Raw genomic sequence first — 21,149 nt, 5'->3', positions numbered from 1 at the left:
TTTATTTTTGTTGGATAGGTATATTTTTTAAGAATATGAATTGAAAGAAAAAAATTAAAAGAAATTAGTACAATTAAAAATATAAATTTTATATAAAATAAAAAATATCAAAATGGGGTGCCTTTAAAACTTTTTGGGTGTAAATAAAATTTCCCAAAAGAAAAGAAAAGGTATATTGTGAATTGACCATTCTATCCTATCCAACATCCACTATCACCCTAATGAAAGTGGTCTGGAAAGCCAATTTCCCGGTCTACTATAAATACCCTAACCAGACCGGTGGAAATAAAATAAAAGCACGCAGGCATTTTTGGGTGGGTCTTCCGGTTGGGTCACCAGCTCAACTTGAAATTGGAACCCTAGCGAGGGAGCCACTTCTCTCCGTCAGGGATCAACATAACCGACATACCTCCGGTGAACAAAGCTTCCAGATTGCCCGTCGATTTTCATTCCGTACACCGTATTTGGACGCCATGTCCGGCCTCCGCCGCTCTTCCAGTGTTCCACTTAAGAACGGCTTACCGCCAAAGGAACTCCTTGATGATCTCTGCAGGTCCTTTCTGTATATTATATATAATTTTCTTATTTCTGTGTGTTTGGTTCCCAAGAAAGTGGAAGAAAACTGATTGTTAAGAATTTGGGTGTTTTTATTTTCACTTCGTGCAAGTTGAAATTGAGATTGGCAGCATCTTTGCGGTGTAAATGGGGTTTAGTAGAGTATGTAGATTTTGCTACATTTCGTTGTAATTCGAAGTTATGGCTGAATCGTTAACCCGTGGTTTTTTGATTTGTATATGTTTGTCTTAGTTTTGACGCTGAAGTTGAAATAAGTGATTGTTCTTTTTTTTTTTTTTTCAATATGATCTCTGAAGCGTCTTCGTGCATTAATTATGTGCAGTCGATTTGTTTTGAATGTGCCACAAGAAGATCTACAATCGTTTGAGAGAATCTTATTTCTTGTGGAGAATGCACATTGGTTTTATGAGGACAATTCAGTGGAGAGCAATCCGTCTCTAAAGTCACTGAACTTGAAGGAGTTCACTTCTTTAAGTATCCTTTTCAGACTTTTCTTAAGACAATTATTATTATTATTATTATTATTATTATTATTTTCTATTCTTGAAACTGGAAATGATAGTTTATATTTGATCTTTATTATGCATCGAAACTGGAAAGAATTTGGCTTTTGTAATTGTTGTTTGCAACCCATAAATTGAATCATATTGTGCTCTCTTCACTGTTTGGATTTTCTTTCGTGCATATACATACTATATTCTGGATTATTTTTGAAGTTTATTTTCATGATAGCCAGATTATTTTGTGCACGAAGTGCATTGTCCTATAACATGTGTATATCTTTTGTCACTAAATAATACCGCTTTCTATTTTTGACAGAGCAACAACAAGATCTGCCATGGCCTTTTGCGTTGTTGTGATTATCGTACAAAGTTTTTATGTCAGAGATATAGTTGATAGATGTTAATGTGCAATTTAAATGTTGGCTTTGGTTTTCTTAGATCATGATTACTTGTTGCTTTTCACTCTCATATATAGTTCAATATATGCTGTATTTTCTTTTGTATGTCCTTTTTCCTTAACATATATGCAGTGTTTAATAGTTGTGATGTTCTGAAGCCGTATGTAGCTCACCTGGATGATATATTTAAAGACTTCACTTCCTACAAAGTTCGCGTTCCAGTGACTGGGGCAATTATTTTAGATGAAACCTATGAACGGGTGAGGATCATTGCGGAGAAAGTTAGAATATTAGATTTTACCCTTCTTGGCAAAATTATCCATTCCCCCGTAATTATGATTTGCTAGAATTTGGCAATCCTAAACTACTTGTGTGTCATATCCTGTATTTGGTTATCCTAAACCAGTGTCAAGATTCCATGAGTTATCTTTTTCATATGTTTTGCGTGTCACTTTGTATTTGGCAGAGTATAGAATAAATTATATTTGACCTACTGAAGCATTTTGATAATAAAATTGTACCATTGTATTTTTCACTTTTGATACTTCGTTTTTCATCATGCTCTGCTTAAGTGAGAAATAAAGAAAGAAGCAATTTAAATATAAGTTGTATCTATTTGGGGATATGATAGGATGATAGGAAGATCAAGATCAAACTGTGATAGACGTGTATTGGTTTATATTAAATTGTAATGCATATGATATGTGTAGAACTACCTAATTATAGAAACATCTGGAAATAGTAGAAAAAATATTATTTTGGACACACATTGATCATGAAACTATTGGTCACAGTTCAACGATCTACTTTGTTTTTCAAAGAACCATGTTTTCTTCTCTAAAAATCTTAATATGTTCTGACTTATTTATTTTGTTGTAGTGCGTACTGGTGAAGGGATGGAAAGGATCGAGTTGGAGTTTTCCACGTGGTAAAAAGAACAAAGACGAAGAGGACCATGCATGCGCCATCAGAGAAGTAAGATTAATTCTTATGAAATTGTTGACAGGATGCAAGCTGTCGATAGTAACTTTATTTGTGTCTCAATCTCTTCTGTATTGCTCTTAATCTGTTTGTTCTTGCTTACTGCAGGTCCTGGAAGAAACAGGGTTTGATATTACAGCACTTATTAACAAAGATCAATACATTGAACTTATTTTTGGACAGCAGAGAGTGCGACTTTATATAGTTGCTGGTGTGAAGGATGATACTGCTTTTGCACCACTCACGAAAAAAGAGATCAGCGTATGTAATATTTGTTTCTTATCTTTGATAAATTCATTGGTCTAATTCTTGTCTAAAGTTGTTACTGTATAAAATAATAGAGATCATTATTATTTGTCGAACAGTCTTTTTAAAAGGATGCCCAGAAACTTTATACTATGACAAGGGAAAAAGGAAAATTAGCTTTTCACTCTTCATAAGCAACTGAAACATTCATATTCTTCTTTCAACATAAAGATAACATATGTATCGTGTTCTCACTTTTTAGTAATCATGAGAAGCGCTATTTTTATTGGTTTCCCAAAATATTGTATGCATCAACCAAGCTATGGTTTTCAATTTGCATCACATAACGAGTCAAAAGAATGTTAATGGAATACCCTGCATTACATGCCTAATCAATTTTCTTTTTTCTTTATTATCTCTACATTAGAATTTTCTTGGCTGATTTAGCCATATCATGCAGCATTGGTTCCAGTGTTGAGAGCAAGTTTTTATTATGGTTTTGCAGGAAATTGCATGGCAGCGGCTTGATGATCTCTTGCCAGCAAGTGGTGATGTTATTTCTCGTGGCAACTCTGGCCTAAAACTATATATGGTGGCCCCTTTTCTTGCGTAAGTACTTTCCCTATGTAATTTTGATTAATATTTTTGAATGGTTCCTTGTGGATGGTCAATATCTGAAATAATTATGGATCATTATGCAGATCGCTTAAATCTTGGATTTTAGTACACCAGCCACCAATAGCTCCAAAGTTTGACATGCCTCTTAAAGGTATGCTGAATGATTACCAATCATAAGAAGAATATAGAGGATTAGTAGTAGCTTTAACTAGCTTCATATATTACAAAACAAATTTTTTGCATCTCTACCTAACTTATGTTGCATATTACCTATATGATTTATAATTTTAACATTAATCAATGTTTATAAGAGAGTTAACCTTTTGATTGTTGAGTAATATTCCAAATGTAGTATTTCGATCTCAGAATAGCCCAATTCTGACAAGTTTTGTTCTGATTCTCATTCTCTTAGCAATCTCTGTGTGGAAAGCAAAACACAACTCAATAGGGAGTAGCACAATAGTTACAGAGACTCGATCAACAAAAACTGAACCTGATAAACCCCCTCCCGACTTAGGACCAGGCAAGAGCTTCAGAAACTTCAGGTTTGATACTTCGTCAATCTTACAAGCAATGGAAACTGGTTTCTCTGCATGAATTCTAACACTGCTGCTCTGTAAAGTTGTTTCACTTGTTTTACTACTCACCAATTAGTTCTTCCCGCAATGTTTGACGGTGGCCCCCCTGTATAGCGGTTCAAGAATTCCAGTTTCGGGTTTTAAGTAAATTCTGTACAGAAACCCTTGCTTACTTACTATATAGGCGCATGCTTCTCCTTGTTCATTCTTTGTTATCGGGTGAGATGGATCGGAGAAAGAACTAGTGTATGTTTTAAGTTTCAGTGTAGGAGCGTTTAGATAGCTCTAGTGTATTTGATGAACTAGTGCTCAAACCTTTTTATATTCTACAAGTTATTTATTTATGTATTTTTTTCTTCTCAAGCATATTTGTGGTCATGTTTCCTAGGACCCAACTCTAAACGTGGAATTTCTTTCTCCAATTCTTCCTTCAGTGAAGGTTAAAAAAAATGGTTGTACAGGAAGGAAAACCGAAACCTGATTGGCTGATTTTGTCTATGGGGAAAATAATTTAAAGAATTATTACTAATTTTGTCCAAAAAACTAGAGTGTGTTTAGTTTCATAATTGAAAATTTGTTTTTAATTTTTAAAAATGGAAAGCAATTTTAAAAATTAATAGGGGGTGTTTGGTTAAATTTTTAAAAATATGTTCTGAAAATTGAGCTTAAAAAAAAATTAAAAAAATCAGAAAATATCAAAATATTTTTTTTTTTTTTAAAAAATAATATTTTATTTTTTTGTCTAACATATTTTTTTTTTATATATTTTCTCTCACGTAAACGTGTTTGGATTTAGGGTCAGGGTATGAGTTGGGGTTTGGAGTTGGGGTTTGGAGTTGGGGTCGGGTATGGTTTGGGTTTTTATATGGGTCGGGGTTTGGAGTTGGAGTTGGAGTTGGGTATGGTTTGGGTTTAGGTCTTGAGATTAGGGTTCGGGTCATGGGGTCAAGGTCTAGGTTTTGAGGTTAGGCTCCAAGTCCTGAGGCCAGGGTTGATGTCCAGAGTTTGTATTGAGGTAGGGGCCGGATTGGGTTAATGTTGTAATGTGGTGTAGAATATTGGAGTGTTTTTCTTAGTGAAAAAAATTAAAAAAAATAGTATTTTAGAAAATATTAGTTATACTATTAAATTTTTAAAATAATAAAAACATGTAAGTTAATATCGCTATTGGTTCAACTAAGTATCAGGTCCCATATAATTTAATATAATAGTTTTTAGGGAGTATTGCTAGCTAATCACAACGCGACATGTCGAGAAGGTGCTAGCCTAATAGCAATGCTCTTAAATAAAATATCTTAATGTAAAAAAAAAAAAAACTTTACAAATATAAAAAGTTACGAAACCCAATAAAGTCACAATAATTTATGTCTCTAAAATTTTAATTAAGAGCATTGCTATTAGGCTATATATATAGAGACAAAAGAGACATCCTTACTATAGAAGTGTCCTATATATATATATATACACACTCCTCTTTAACAAATAACCATTTTTTTCACTCTTTTTCCTTAAGTTCTCTCTATCTTTTTTCATTAACATATAAACTTTTTATTTTATTTTTTGTTAAGTTCGTCTTCTTTATCTTCTTTTTATTTTTTTTTTAATTTAGTTTCTGAAGTTTTCATTCACGTTTTTGGAACAAATAAGAGTATAGTTTTTTTATTATAATTTTTCAGAACTTGCTTGTAAATATAGTCTTCATTGCATCCAGTATTAAGGTTGTACAAAAGATTATTAGTTTTTTTTCAAGTATTTTTTCTTTTGTTTTTTATTTGTTTTAGTGTTGTTTTACAGTTGTTTGCCATGATTTATTTATTTGACGTTGATTTCACTTTTCTTGCTCCATCTCGCTGGAATTAATGATTATTTTCTGAGTGTTCTCGTATTGCTGTTGTGGTTCTGTCCGTAGGTATGGAAGATAGATGCTATAAATACATTTATTTTTCGTTCTCTTTGGCTATTTTGTGGGTTTTTTTTTTTTTTTTTTTTTTTTTTTTTTTTATTTTGATTCTCCTATAAATACATTTGATGAGCTCACTGACAAAATGATTTTGTGGTGTGTGGTTCGTTTATGTTTTTCTAAGTGGTTACATCTGCTTAATTGTTTTACATTTATTTTTGTGTTGTTTTAGTTTTGTTTTTTTATTCTGATTTTCAAGACTTGACTTGCAAATATAGCTGTTCAGGCTGTGCAGAAGATTGTTAGAATTTTTAATCCTTTTTTCCTTTTATTTTATTTTTTGATTTGTTTTAGTGTTATATTACAATTGTTTTGCCATGATTATTTATTTGATGTTAATTTTACTGTTTTTGCTTAATCTCTCCGAAATTAATAGTTGTTTTTCGACTATCCTAGTATTGCTGTGTTGGTTCTATCTATGGCTGTGGAAGATGGAGATCTCTTTTTTTTTTTTGGGTTCTTACAGTATAAAAGAAAAGAAAAAAGAAAGACAGTATAAATGTAATTTTTGGCGTGTGACGGTAAAATTGAAAAGTTTAACCCAAAATCCTTGTAAAAACTATAAAGATAGAGCCGAGGTGTGAGGCCCACTGGACCTTTAAAGGCCCAAGCCGCAGAAATGGCGGGAAGCTAAACCAAAGAAGAGAGTCCCTTGAGAATTTTGTTAGAATCTAGAGAGAGAAAGAAGAGAGAGAGAGAGAGATGGAGAAAGCAGTGGCGGAGACGGAGGAGCTGCCGAAAGCTATCGTGCGCCGAGTGGTGAAGGATAAGTTGTCTCACTGCGCCGATGATACCGACTTTAATGTCCACAAAGATGCTCTCCTTGCTTTCTCCGAAAGCGCTCGCATCTTCATCCACTACCTTTCCGCAACGTACTCTTCTTCTTCACCTAATTTCAGTTTATTTTAAGGAAAAGAAAGATTTAAAATAACAAAAACCTGTAAGTTAATATCGCTATTGGTTCAACTAAGTATCGGGTCCCATATAATTTAATATAATAGCTTTTAGGGAGTATTGCTAGCTAATCGCAACGCGACATGTCGAGAAGGTGCTAGCCTAATAGCAATGCTCTTAAATAAAATATCTTAATGTAAAAAAAAAAAAAAAACTTTACAAATATAAAAAGTTACCAAACCCAATAAAGTCACAATAATTTATGTCTCTAAAATTTTAATTATTGATAACAAGGTAAGAAATATAAAATTAAATATTCTTGTATTTTTTTATTCTTATTTTATTTAATGTTATTGAAAGACTTATATATGGAAATTTCACTAAAAAGTCATTACTTATGTTTTTAGTATTATTACGAAATAATTTAATTTATTTATCATTAGATAAGAAATATTTTTTTTAACATCCATAAACAATATTCTTCCAATGGAATATGATTTTTTTTCTCCAATTTTTCTTTTCATAATTAATTTGTTGTAACTAAAATGTAAATTTTTTACTTAAAAAAGAAAATTTCCAAAAAGAATCATTTGGTTAATTATTTAAATAAATTATTTTTCCTAATTATGTCTTTTTTTTTTTACATAATTATGTATTTTTTTCTTGTAAAAAAAAAAACTACAAAAAAAAAAAAAAAAGCAAAAAACGGTGATATACATAATTTTTTCAAATTAAACATAAATATTGTAAAAGATAATTATTTGAAAAAAAAATGTAGTATCTACATATTTTTATTTTATTTTTTAGTTTTTAATAAATCAAAACAAGCATATAATAAGTATCATCAAATTTTATATCAAATATAACATATAAATTAAATAACTAATTTTAAGTCTCAACTAACTATATAAAATATTTTTTAATTAAAAAGAAAAAAGAAAAAAAAAACTAAATTAGGAGAAAAAATTGCCTAAAGTAAAAAAAAATTAAAGAAAATAATAAGTATTAAAATATTATTAAAATTTTAAGAGATTATGTAACCATGTAGTAAAGTCTATATTCACTATCATACTCTTTATATTCTTCCCACCATTGGATTAATCAATGTGTAATAAAGTGTCTCTATATAGAGATAAAAGAGACATCCTTACTATAGAAGTGTCCTATATATATATATATACACACTCCTCTTTAACAAATAACCATTTTTTTCACTCTTTTTCCTTAAGTTCTCTCTATCTTTTTTCATTAACATATAAACTTTTTATTTTATTTTTTGTTAAGTTCTTCTTCTTTATCTTCTTTTTATTTTTTTTAATTTAGTTTCTGAAGTTTTCATTCACGTTTTTGGAACAAATAAAAGTATAGTTTTTTTATTATAATTTTTCAGAACTTGCTTGTAAATATAGTCTTCATTGCATCCAGTATTAAGGTTGTACAAAAGATTATTAGTTTTTTTTCAAGTATTTTTTCTTTTGTTTTTTATTTGTTTTAGTGTTGTTTTACAATTGTTTGCCATGATTTATTTATTTGACGTTGATTTCACTTTTCTTGCTCCATCTCGCTAGAATTAATGATTATTTTCTGAGTGTTCTCGTATTGCTGTTGTGGTTCTGTCCGTAGGTATGGAAGATAGAGGCTATAAATACATTTATTTTTCGTTCTCTTTGGCTATTTTGTGGTTTTTTTTTTATTTTTTTTTATTTTGATTCTCCTATAAATACATTTGATGAGCTCACTGACAAAATGATTTTGTGGTGTGTGGTTCGTTTATGTTTTTCTAAGTGGTTACATCTGCTTAATTGTTTTACATTTATTTTTGTGTTGTTTTAGTTTTGTTTTTTTATTCTGATTTTTCAAGACTTGACTTGCAAATATAGTTGTTCAGGCTGTGCAGAAGATTGTTAGAATTTTTAATCCTTTTTTCCTTTTATTTTATTTTTTGATTTGTTTTAGTGTTATATTACAATTGTTTTGCCATGATTATTTATTTGATGTTAATTTTACTGTTTTTGCTTAATCTCTCCGAAATTAATAGTTGTTTTCCGACTATCCTAGTATTGCTGTGTTGGTTCTATCTATGGCTGTGGAAGATGGAGATCTCATTTTTTTTTTTTGGGTTCTTACAGTATAAAAGAAAAGAAAAAAGAAAGACAGTATAAGTGTAATTTCTGGCGTGTGACGGTAAAATTGAAAAGTTTAACCCAAAATCCTTGTAAAAACTATAAAGATAGAGCCGAGGTGTGAGGCCCACTGGACCTTTAAAGGCCCAAGCCGTAGAAATGGCGGGAAGCTAAACCAAAGAAGAGAGTCCCTTGAGAATTTTGTTAGAATCTAGAGAGAGAAAGAAGAGAGAGAGAGAGAGATGGAGAAAGCAGTGGCGGAGACGGAGGAGCTGCCGAAAGCTATCGTGCGCCGAGTGGTGAAGGATAAGTTGTCTCACTGCGCCGATGATACCGACTTTAATGTCCACAAAGATGCTCTCCTTGCTTTCTCCGAAAGCGCTCGCATCTTCATCCACTACCTTTCCGCAACGTACTCTTCTTCTTCACCTAATTTCAGTTTATTTTAAGGAAAAGAAAGATTTAATCGTTTTTTGACTTAAATTATTCCATTTTCTAAATATGATTTTTTTTTTGGTTCTGATTTAGGGCAAATGATATATGCAAGGAGTCAAAGAGGCAGACTATAAGTGGGGATGATGTATTGAAAGCATTGGAAGAGATTGAATTCTCTGAGTTTCTCGACCCTCTCAATTCTTCTCTTATTGGTTAGTCCTTTTCAATATATGTCAATATTATATATTTTTTTATTATATTAATGGGTTTGCTGGTCTGTTAGATAATGAAGTTGAAATCATTATGACAATCTATATTTGTATCGTGGAAGGAGTGTGAATAATTTTTCTAGAACATTATCTCTTCTATCTTTTTTTGCTTGTGATTTTGTTCATAATAAATTGGTAAAGTTATTTTTTTTTTCTTTTTTTTTGGGGTTCAATTCCTGGTATAGCAGAGATGAGAGTTATGATTCTATGAAGTAGGAATAAGATAATGAATGGTACATTTGTTGTATTATAGCATAATCATTAATTAGAGGGTAAGATGATGATTTTGTTATAGTAAAATATTCCCCACCAGGGTTATGTGAGAAAACCTACATAGCAATTTGCTAGAGTTACTTGCTTCTCAGAAAGTAAAAATGAATTGATGCAAAATAATTAAGGGTAAAAAAAAAATTGGGAGAATTCAAGAGAACATATTGATGGAGCCAAGATTGATCTTGAGGTGATTTGATTAATATATTTGTAGTTTTGTAGTGGTAAAGCAGAATTTGTGAGTTTATTGTTATGAGTTTCAGATTGCATATAGACGACTCCATGTAGTTACGAATTTAAATTATATGGCCAAGTTACTCGAGTTGAGTATGCATTTAGGTATGTCTGTATGTGCATTAACCTATTCCCGAGTCCCTTCATTATGGTCTTTTTTTCTCCTTCTGTTTGTTCGGAGGTTGTGGGTTGTTTTAACCACTCTTCCTTTTTTTTTTGGTTCTGTTCTCTATATTAAGAATGCTTATTCGATTAAAACCAATTTCTATGTTTTAGTCTCCTTCATTGTTCATAGGCTTTGATTATGCAAACCATTTCTTTTTCTTCTGCATCATGATGTGCAGTAAAAATTACTAAATGTCTACCCTTTGTTTTTTTGTTGGAGAAAGAAGATTTTATTAAAGGGAAACTTACAAAAATACTGTTTTTTTACCAAATGTTTTCAAAAATACTGGGACACGGCAAACTTTACATTTTTACTGTCCAAGTCCATTTTTATTTCTTTTATACTGTCCATGCCCAATATATTTACTTTTATACTGTAAATAGTATCAAAACACAAACGGCACCTCTCCTTCGTGGTTAGAGACGGATAAATCAACACCGGAATCATAGAAACACCAGAAAAAAAAATTATAAATCTGGGAAAGAGAAAAAATTACTAAATTAACAATAAATTACTGCTTTGTAGTGTTATTTTACTGTTGTTTTAATATGAAAAAAAGGCCACATAAATGAAATATTGTAAAAAATGACAGGACATGGTATCTATACCAGTTCTCATAAAGAGCAATGGACAATAGGAAAAATAACATAATTATTTCAAGAGAATGTGACAATCCTATAAAAAAAACATATGAAAACACTACTAAAACAACACAAAAAAAAATAAATAAATAAAATAAAGAACATAAAAAACAAGCATAAAAAAACTCTGGAATGGTAGTATTCCGATCGGGTGTACTTGAATTCCCAATCCTATAAAAAAACATAAGAAAACACTACTAAAACAAAACTAAAACAACAAAAAAAATAAAAATAAATAAAGAACATAAAAAACAAGCATAAAAAACATTAAAACTAAAATAATGAAATGACACACCTCAACAACCCTTTTCTTAATTATGTCTTCAAACAGATCAGTTGATTGAACAATCTTCACTTGGTAATTACCCTTTCCCTAAGAGTTAACAAAATAAAACCAAAACAACAACAAGACACAGAGTCAAACAAACAGAAAACTATAAAATAGGACTAACAAAAAAAAAACATGAAAAAAAATAGGAAATATAATTAGCTTGAAAAAAACCCTAAAACTATACAAGATCAATAAAAAAAAACCTTATCAGATTTGGGAGACTTTGGAACTCTCAAACTCAAAATCAAAGTCGGAGTTCTCCAACACAGATTGAGGATATTTTTAATTTAGTGTTCTTTGAAGTACCAAAACCTATATTTGCAAGAACAGATCTAGAAAATCAAAATAAAAAAAAAAACCACTCTTTTATTTCCTCCCAAAAGTGTGACTAAAAATTAGAAAAACTAAAAAAAATGAGAAGAAGATGAAGAAGAAGAATTGAACTATTAAAAATAGAGCAGTACAATAATATTTAAAAAAATGTGATAAAAAAATGAAAGAAAACAACAATAAAACAACATCAGAACAATAATAAAACAATAACAAAATAGGTCATAAGAGCCATCAAACGATACAATATCACCACTCACAAAATCAGAGCTAACTATAAACCCAAAAAAAGAAAAAAAAAACATAATTAGTAATAACAACAAAAACCCATTAAAATTTATGTCGTTCTAGAAAAAATAAATAAAAAAAAAAAGAAATTTTTTTACTTAGAAAATTTGAGTTGTCTGTTGCTGTTCTTCTTCCTCTATATAGTTCTTCTTCAAGATATTCTCACTCTCTTCACCAAGAGAGCCTCCACACTCCTTCATCAACATGTTTCAAGTTCTCTCTCTCTCTCTCTCTCTCTCTCTCTCTCTCTCTCTCTCTCTCTCTCTCTCTCTCTCTCTCTCTCTCTCTCTCTCTCTCTCTCTCTCTCTCTCTCTCTCTCTCTCTCTCTGAGCACGCCCACAAAACTTTCTCTATATATATATCTTGTTTTTCTCTCTTAAAACTCAAGTAAAAAATGAATGAAAGGAGCAAGCTTTGTAAGTTTTTGAAACAATGAAGAATGGAGATGAGTTTTATGTAAAGTCCTTGGTTGATGGACTTTATTTTAGACACCAATCTCAAAAAAAAATTTACAGACACAACTCACAAAAAGAGATAGAAAGAGAGAGAAACAAAATATATATAAACTTGGGAAAAGGGATCACATGGGTGGGTTGTTCCTAATTTTAAATTTAAGTAAAAAATAATTTATCACATCAATCAACTAAATACATGTAAAAAGTCATATATATATATAAACACATATTACAATTCTTAAGAATGTGATCACTCACGTTAGACTTAAATTATAAATTTAAGTTTAAAAAATAAATAAAAAGTCTGACATGAAAATGACATAAAATCATCAATCAACTTTTGAAAACTTTTTTTTTACATATATACACACATATATTATTAAGCTAAATTAAATAGACTTGCTTAAAATTTTTTAAAAAATATATATATATACACACAGTAAAATTGTTATAATTGCCGTGGGACAGTAAAAAAGAAATAAAATGGGAAAAATCAGTATAGGGTGTAAATTTTCCTTTATTAAATTTGTATATTAGCATCTTTTACCACAGAACTAGTTTAGTTTTTTAAGGAAGTGAGATACTGTGCAAACACAGATGAACAAAGTGTTAAGGAAACATCCTTTGATATTTTTATGCACATAAATTTATGTATAGGATATAGATTTATTTCTTTCAGAAGTGATGGAAAAAGGACATTGAGGATGAACTTTTTTTCTTTTTTCAAATTTTCTAGAGGAGACTAGCAAGTTGATAACTTCTCTACTGGAATATTCTCTTCAGTTTCCCTGTGTTGGTTTTTAAATTTGGTTCTCGTCTTAGTTTTAGAATCTTTTTCTCTGTTGCTCTTTAAGTTTTGTTGCAATCTCTGGTTTACATTCTCTTGTTTGATTTTGGGTATGATAAAGGGAAGTTAAAAATCATTCTAGATCATATCCTACAAAGAGGCAAGAGTAGAATGGAACAAGTACTAATAATTAAGATTGATGAAGCACCATTGCAGATATCATACTACCTCCCATAACCTCAAAAACCTGTCACCATTCCAAATTAAACTAAGTAACTTAAACCACAACTGTACAGAAAACTTTAAGTTACGGTGTATAGCGAGGTGATCTATGATCTCCTGGCCTTTAGATTTTGTTTGCACAATACACACCAACCTGAATATAAGTTGAAGTGTCCAAAAGCTACCAGCCAACTGAAAACTAGCTTTTGACGGAGCTGGGCAATTCCATAAGATGTTTGTAAAGAGAGGACAGCTGAATATAGTCTCGAAAACATTTTAGTATTATCACCCATTCATACCCTTCTATCTTTTATTAGGCTGCAAAATCATCTTTTCTCCGCTCTAGACAATAAAGTCTATCAAAATTGGAAATTATCATTTAAATGTCTAATGAAATGAATATCCTTATTTTGAATATCACCTTTCTCCCATATCTTCGTCATCTTTCAAAAGAAAAAAATTGGACTCACCTGTTTGACTTAGGAAAAAGCCTTTGCTATCCATATACGGATATACCCTTCCAAAATCTTACTCATTCTCTTTCCAATGTCATCTAGCTGAAATGGCTTCCCCCTCTTTGAAGCTCACTGGTTTTTTTGTCAAACCTTATTTTCTCTTTACAACTTTGCGCCCTAGTGAATTGTATTCATTAGGAAATCACCATAACAATTTGTTGGAACTTTGTATGAAATATGTAAAAATAGAAAAGTGAAGTGTGTGAGTAGGAGTCCCACATGGGATAGAAACACTACATTTTAAGTGTATATCTAGTGCAAGTTTGAGATATGGGTTTGGGCCCCAAGGGGTACCCAGTTTTGCGCGCATGGGTGAGGACTCACACACTGGACCACCACACACGCGCGCGCGCGCCGCCGCCGCCGTCCGTCCGTCCGACCGTCCGACCGATCCGAGCCGGGTTGGCGGGTGAGGTGTCACTTTATTTTTTGAAGAAAAATTATTTAATTAAATAAAGATTTATTTTTATTTATTTATTTATTTATTAATTAATTTTTAACACGTGATCAGAAGAGGTAAAACGCGATCAGTCAATGATCCGCCTTTTCCTCCCACGATCCAACTCCTCCCACGATAATATTACCGTTTTCTTACCGTTTTTTTCCTTCGATCGACTTCTATATAAGTCGTATCAGAACAACGTAAGAACAGATCTTTTCTACATTAAAAAAAAATTCTTTTCTTTCTTTACGATTTTTCTGAGAGCAAACAGTAGGGTGTTACAGAGCGATACAGTTCGGTGCAGAACGTATCGTATTATGGGCGCAGGTCGTTTTATCCTGGGGACGCCGTGGTTGCTAGACTGCCGTGCACACTTCGGGCAGAGCCGCGAAACGTCTTAAAGAGAGCGACATTGTCCGCGACTCAGCCAGATTATTCTATCGGTAATTCGTTCCAATTTTACTGTATTTAATTTCGGTATAACAATTTTAAGACGTCCAGTTCTGCTATGGCTGCTACCGATGAATTTTCTGGTTCTGCTTCTAACGATATTAACAAGCCTTTCCGTTTTGAGGGATTACATTTTAAGCGATGGAAACAGAAGATGTTGTTCTACCTGACAATGAAGAAAGTTGCTTTCGTTCTCACTGCTCTGAAGCCAGTCGTCTCTGAAGCTTCTACCGACAAGGACAAAGAGGCTGAACGCGAGAAGCAACAAAAGGATTTGGACTCCTGGGTCGAAAATGACTTCCTCTGTAAGAATTTTATTCTTAACGGTTTATCTGACGATCTGTATGACTATTATAATTCAGATAAATCAGCAAACGAAATATGGGATGCTCTGCAAAAGAAATACGATACTGAAGAAGCTGGAACTAAAAAGTATGCTGTCAGTCGCTACCTCAAGTATCAAATGGTGGACGACAAACCTGTGGAAGCCCAATCTCACGAGCTTCAGAAAATTGCACATGAGATCATCTCAGAAGGTATGACTTTAGATGAACAATTTCAAGTTGCTGTATTAATTGATAAGTTACCCCCTTCCTGGAAGGATTTCAAAAGTACTCTCAGGCATAAGACTAAGGAATTTTCCTTAGAAAGTTTGATCACCCGCCTTCGTATAGAGGAGGAAGCAAGAAAACAAGACCAGAAAGATGAAGTGCTTGTTGTTTCAAACAACAACACTAAGAAATCCACACCAGCGGTTCTGAAGCCTAATGGCAAAAATTTTAAGAATCAGAACCGCAACTCGAATTCTAATTCTAACCGCAACAACCCTCCTCGTAACAATAATCAGAGTTGGAACCATAATAGGAACCAACATGGAAGGCAGCCACCTCCACATAAACAGAATGACCCCGCACAGTTTTTGTGTTACAACTGTAACAAGCCGGGTCATATGGCACGAAAGTGTCGGAACAAGCCTAGCTCTGCTCCGCAAGCTTACTTGACTGAAGAAGCTTTTATAGCTATGATCTCTGAGATCAATATGATTGGTGGATCAGAAGGATGGTGGGTAGACACTGGCGCCTCTCGCCATGTTTGCTATGATCGTGCTATGTTTAAGACATACACTGTCCGTCGATGACAAGAAAGTGTTGTTGGGAGATTCCCACACCACTATTGTTGCCGGAACCGGAAACATGGAGCTCAAGTTTAACTCAGGAAGGACCTTATTGCTGAAAGTTGTAATGCACACTCCCGAGATGAGAAAGAATCTGGTTTCTGGTTTTCTGCTTAATAAGGTTGGGTTTACTCAAACAAATGGGGTTGATTTGTACACCATCACTAAAAATGGTACTTTTGTGGGGAAGGGTTATGCTACTGATGGAATGTTTAAATTAAATGTTGAATTTAATAAAGTATCTTCTTCTGCTTACATGCTGTGTGATTTTAATGTTTGGCATTCTAGACTTTGTCATGTTAATAAACGTATCATTAAGAATATGAGTAATATTGGCTTAATCCCGAAAATGTCAGAAAAGGATTTTGAAAAATGTATCTTTTGTAGTCAAGCAAAAATAACTAAGACACCACATAAATCGGCTTACTAAAGAAACCGAACCTTTAGATTTGATACATTCTGATATATGTGAACTTGATGGAACGCTAACCAGAAATGGTAAACGTTATTTTATTACTTTCATAGATGACTGTTCTGACTTTACTTATGTGTACTTGATGAAAAATAAAAATGATGCACTTGACATGTTTAAATTATTCGTAGCCGAAATTGAGAATCAATATAATAAGAAAATAAAAATGCTTCGTAGTGATAGAGAACCGAATATGAATCAAACTCGTTTATTGAATTTTATAATTCACATGGTATGATACACGAAAGGACTGCACCATATTCACCTGAAATGAACGGTAAAGCTGAAAGAAAAAATAGAACATTTACTGAATTAGTTGTGGCTATTTTGTTGAATTCTGGTGCTGCATCTCACTGGTGGGGTGAAATTTTATTGACTGTTTGTTATGTTCTGAATAGAGTTCCTAAAACTAAGAGTAAATTTTCACCTTATGAGATCTTGAAAAATAGGCAACCAAATGTGTCTTATTTTAGAACCTGGGGTTGTTTAGCTTATGTTAGGATTCCTGATCCTAAGAGAATAAAACTCGCTAGTAGAGCCTATGAATGTGTATTTATTGGATATGCGGTGAATAGCAAAGCATATAGATTCTATGATCTGAATGCACATGTTATAGTGGAATCTAATGATGCTGAATTTTATGAACATAGATTTCCTTTTAAATTAAGAAATAGTGGGGGTACATCTACTAGCAATGTTCCTACCATTAGGGATAATGAGCACACTGAGAGTAATGAAATAGAACCTAGAAGAAGCAAGAGAGCTAGAGTAGAAAAAACTTTTGGTTCAGATTTTTGTGCTTACACCTTAGAGGAGGATCCTGCCAACCTCCAAGAAGCTTTGTCTTCCATAGATGCTGACCTGTGGCAAGAGGCCGTTGATGATGAAATGGACTCACTTATTAAGAATAAAACCTGGCATTATACAAACTTACCACCTGGGTGCAAAACTATAGGTTGTAAGTGGATTCTGAAAAAGAAATTGAAACCTGATGGAACTGTTGACAAATACAAAGCTCGCTTAGTAGCAAAGGGTTTTAGACAAAGAGAGAATGTAGATTTCTTTGACACCTTTTCACCTGTCACTAGAATAACATCCATTAGAGTTTTAATTTCTCCGGCTGCTATACACAATTTAGTTGTGCACCAAATGGATGTTAGAACAGCGTTCCTTAATGGTGAATTAGAAGAAGAAATTTACATGGATCAACCTGAAGGGTTCGTGATCCCAGGCCAGGAACATAAGGTTTGCAAGTTAGATAAATCCCTGTATGGTCTTAAGCAGGCACCTAAGCAATGGCATGAGAAGTTTGACAATTTAGTTATCTCAGATGGTTTCAAAGTGAATGAAAGTGACAAATGTATTTACTATAAATCTCATAATGACATTTGCACAATTATTTGCCTATATGTGGATGATTTGCTTATATTTGGTTCAAATATCCATGCTGTTAATGCTGTGAAATCATTATTGTGTGCTAACTTTGATATGAAGGACCTCGGAGAAGCTGATGTAATCCTTGGTATTAAGATTACTAGGTCTGAAAAGGGAATTTCTTTGGATCAATCTCATTACATTGAGAAGATTCTTAAGAAATATAATTACTTTGACTGTAAACTGTTTCGCACACCATATGATCCAAGTGTAAAGCTATTCAATAACACTGGTGACGGTGTGAGACAATCTGATTATGCGAGCATCATTGGCAGTCTTCGATATGCCACTGATTGTACGAGACCCGACATTGCCTATGTCGTGGGATTATTATGCAGGTTTACCAGTAGGCCTAGTATAGAGCATTGGCATGCTATTGAGAGGGTAATGAGATACCTTAAGAGAACCATGAACCTTGGATTACACTATCAAAGGTTTCCAGCTGTCCTTGAAGGATACAGTGATGCAGACTGGAACACTTTGTCAGATGACTCCAAAGCTACAAGTGGCTATATTTTTAGCATAGCTGGTGGCGCTGTTTCTTGGAAGTCAAAGAAACAGACTATTTTAGCACAGTCCACCATGGAGTCTGAAATGATAGCACTAGCCTCTGCTAGTGAAGAAGCAGGTTGGCTTAGAAGCCTGCTAGCTGAGATCCCTTTATGGGAAAAACCGATACCAGCTGTGTTGATCCATTGCGATAGTACCGCGGCTATTGCAAAAGTCCAGAACCGTTATTATAACGGTAAGAAACGACAAATCCGTCGTAAGCACAAAGATCGTTAGAGAGTTCCTCTCAACAGGAGCTGTTAGAGTGGATCATGTACGCACTGATGACAATTTAGCAGATCCTTTGACGAAAGGACTAGCTAGAGAGAAAGTCTATAAAACTTCGAAAGGAATGGGACTATTGCCCTTAGAAGAATGAGTCACTCATAATGGTAACCCAACCTAATGACTGGAGATCCCAAGAATTAGGTTCAACGGGTAATAACAAATTATGAATTGATATGTGTTGATCATGCTATAGTTATACGAGAAGCATGAAGTCCTGAAGCGATAAGAGGATGAGTTAATAGAAACTCTTAATGAGATCTATACTCTATGTGGAGTGGAGTACCGAGCTACAGGAGTACTCTTGATAGACTCACCTATGTGAATGTGGGAGTGGGGCCGCTTCCTATGAAATTTGGGGCAAAATTTCTAGAGCGTTCACTATACTGGGATAGACGTGCATGGCCATTAACGCACGGGCTTATTTGAATACACCCTTGAAAGATTGGTGCGTGGTACGACGTTAGAGATAGAGTTCAAGACTTCGAGTCACTCTAGTAAAATCTAAATCGTATTCACTATGCAAGATTCAAATCGAAAGATATCTTTGCTGAAGCACTGTCTTATAGTTGTTGAGGTTGCTCGAGAAAATATTTTTAAAAATTTCAAGTGGGGGATTGTTGGAACTTTGTATGAAATATGTAAAAATAGAAAAGTGAAGTGTGTGAGTAGGAGTCCCACATGGGATAGAAACACTACATTTTAAGTGTATATCTAGTGCAAGTTTGAGATATGGGTTTGGGCCCCAAGGGGTACCCAGTTTTGCGCGCATGGGTGAGGACTCACACACTGGACCACCACACACGCGCGCGCGCGCCGCCGCCGCCGTCCGTCCGTCCGACCGACCGATCCGAGCCGGGCCGGGTTGGCGGGTGAGGTGTCACTTTATTTTTTGAAGAAAAATTATTTAATTAAATAAAGATTTATTTTTATTTATTTATTTATTTATTAATTAATTTTTAACACGTGATCAGAAGAGGTAAAACGCGATCAGTCAATGATCCGCCTTTTCCTCCCACGATCCAACTCCTCCCACGATAATATTACCGTTTTCTTACCGTTTTTTTCCTTCGATCGACTTCTATATAAGTCGTATCAGAACAACGTAAGAACAGATCTTTTCTACATTAAAAAAAAATTCTTTTCTTTCTTTACGATTTTTCTGAGAGCAAACAGTAGGGTGTTACAGAGCGATACAGTTCGGTGCAGAACGTATCGTATTATACAGAGGCTGTTTTATCCTGGGGACGCCGTGGTTGCTAGACTGCCGTGCACACTTCGGGCAGAGCCGCGAAACGTCTTAAAGAGAGCGACATTGTCCGCGACTCAGCCAGATTATTCTATCGGTAATTCGTTCCAATTTTACTGTATTTAATTTCGGTATAACACAATTTCATTAGGAGTGCTGTGTATTTCTTTTGCCAATTCCAAGTCCACATTTCACATTTGTTGCTTTTGGCCTACACACCGCTCCCGAGCGAACTAAGTGAACTCCACCTAATAAATATCCTCTGTCCCACCAAAGGTTTTTGTTAATTCGTTCTAAACATCACAGTAACCGACTTTGGGGGCTATAGAGGATAAATATTAATTGGTGAAAAGTAAAGTGCCCATTAAGTAAGAGTCGGGTATCCTCATTGAAAAAGAAAAAGCCGTTTCAACCTGGTCTAGTTCCTTGACCACTTTTGCAACTACCAGTTCCCAAAATCTGATTTTCCAAGGAATATCACTCAACCTATTGCTAAGGCTTTATCCCTTAGCCAATGATCTTCCACAATAGTGCACACCAATTGACTGGTTTTTGAATGTTTTTGTCTTGTTTAATTACTTGGAGATCTACTAATCTTGTTTGTCTGGCCCTTTTCCAGAGTTTAGAAAGAAGAACGCTGAGAAAAAGAAAGGAACATCACAAACTAAGGATGTGAAAAAGAAAAGAAAGTTGGAAGAACCGTTATCGGATAAAAATGAAGGTAGTGAAAGCAAACAAGATGAAAATGATGAAGAGAATGGAACTGGTGGTGACTGAACTCAACCTATTTGTAATACAGAATGTTGTTAACATTAGGTAGAAATAATTAGTGAACGATCTGCTGACATATATTTAATCAGTTATATATTTGAACACAATATCTGTGTTTTAATCATTTTTTTTTTTTACACAATATCTGCTTTTATCTGCTGACATGTATTTAATCAGTTATATATTTCTTACTGTCCCTAAGCCCTGATTATACCGTAAAATTTGTTATGAAAAAAAAAAAAGAACATTTTTCTTTCAAGATGCATGCAGGATTGTGATAAACAAGTTTATCAAATATTATTGAGTGATTGTACAATGGACCCCCTTAAAAGATATGTATTGATGCATCTTCTATTTGTTTTGGTATTAAGAAGAATTTTTTAGTCTAATTTTTACGTTATAGCTATTTAAGATATTTTATAAAATTTTAAGAAATTCGGAATAATTTACAATATAAAAATAGAGACATGATTTTGTCCTGTGATTGTACTTTTATGGAATAA

The 21,149-nt window shown here is 33.3% G+C and overlaps 2 protein-coding genes across 3 annotated transcripts; both read left to right on the top strand.

Moving 5' to 3' along the window:
* The first annotated feature begins 161 nt into the window (after positions 1–161).
* Positions 162–4,266, top strand: LOC115706748 (mRNA-decapping enzyme subunit 2). Its single transcript, XM_030634483.2, has 8 exons — positions 162–553; positions 899–1,050; positions 1,610–1,737; positions 2,357–2,452; positions 2,567–2,719; positions 3,210–3,313; positions 3,406–3,473; positions 3,735–4,266. The coding sequence occupies exons 1-8, from the start codon at positions 222–224 to the stop codon at positions 3,917–3,919; spliced, it is 1,218 nt and encodes a 405-aa protein (XP_030490343.2). The 5' UTR covers positions 162–221; the 3' UTR covers positions 3,920–4,266.
* A 4,769-nt stretch (positions 4,267–9,035) lies between these two features.
* Positions 9,036–20,905, top strand: LOC115706763 (DNA polymerase II subunit B4). 2 transcript variants are annotated; one of them, XR_009685720.1, is made up of 4 exons: positions 9,038–9,289; positions 9,406–9,524; positions 20,495–20,718; positions 20,797–20,905. XR_009685720.1 is itself a non-coding variant. In XM_030634498.2 (3 exons), the coding sequence occupies exons 1-3, from the start codon at positions 9,120–9,122 to the stop codon at positions 20,650–20,652; spliced, it is 447 nt and encodes a 148-aa protein (XP_030490358.1). In that variant the 5' UTR covers positions 9,036–9,119; the 3' UTR covers positions 20,653–20,847. The 2 variants fall into 2 exon arrangements, 1 of the variants encoding a protein (XP_030490358.1); XM_030634498.2 differs by having other exon boundaries at positions 9,036–9,289; positions 20,495–20,847.
* Positions 20,906–21,149: the final 244 nt, after the last annotated feature.

This window comes from Cannabis sativa, chromosome 1, assembly GCF_029168945.1.
Source record: "Cannabis sativa cultivar Pink pepper isolate KNU-18-1 chromosome 1, ASM2916894v1, whole genome shotgun sequence".
Classification (NCBI taxonomy): Eukaryota; Viridiplantae; Streptophyta; class Magnoliopsida; order Rosales; family Cannabaceae; genus Cannabis; species Cannabis sativa.
The sequence above is the reverse complement of the archived record's forward strand: the minus strand, read 5'-3'. Positions and strand labels throughout refer to the sequence as shown.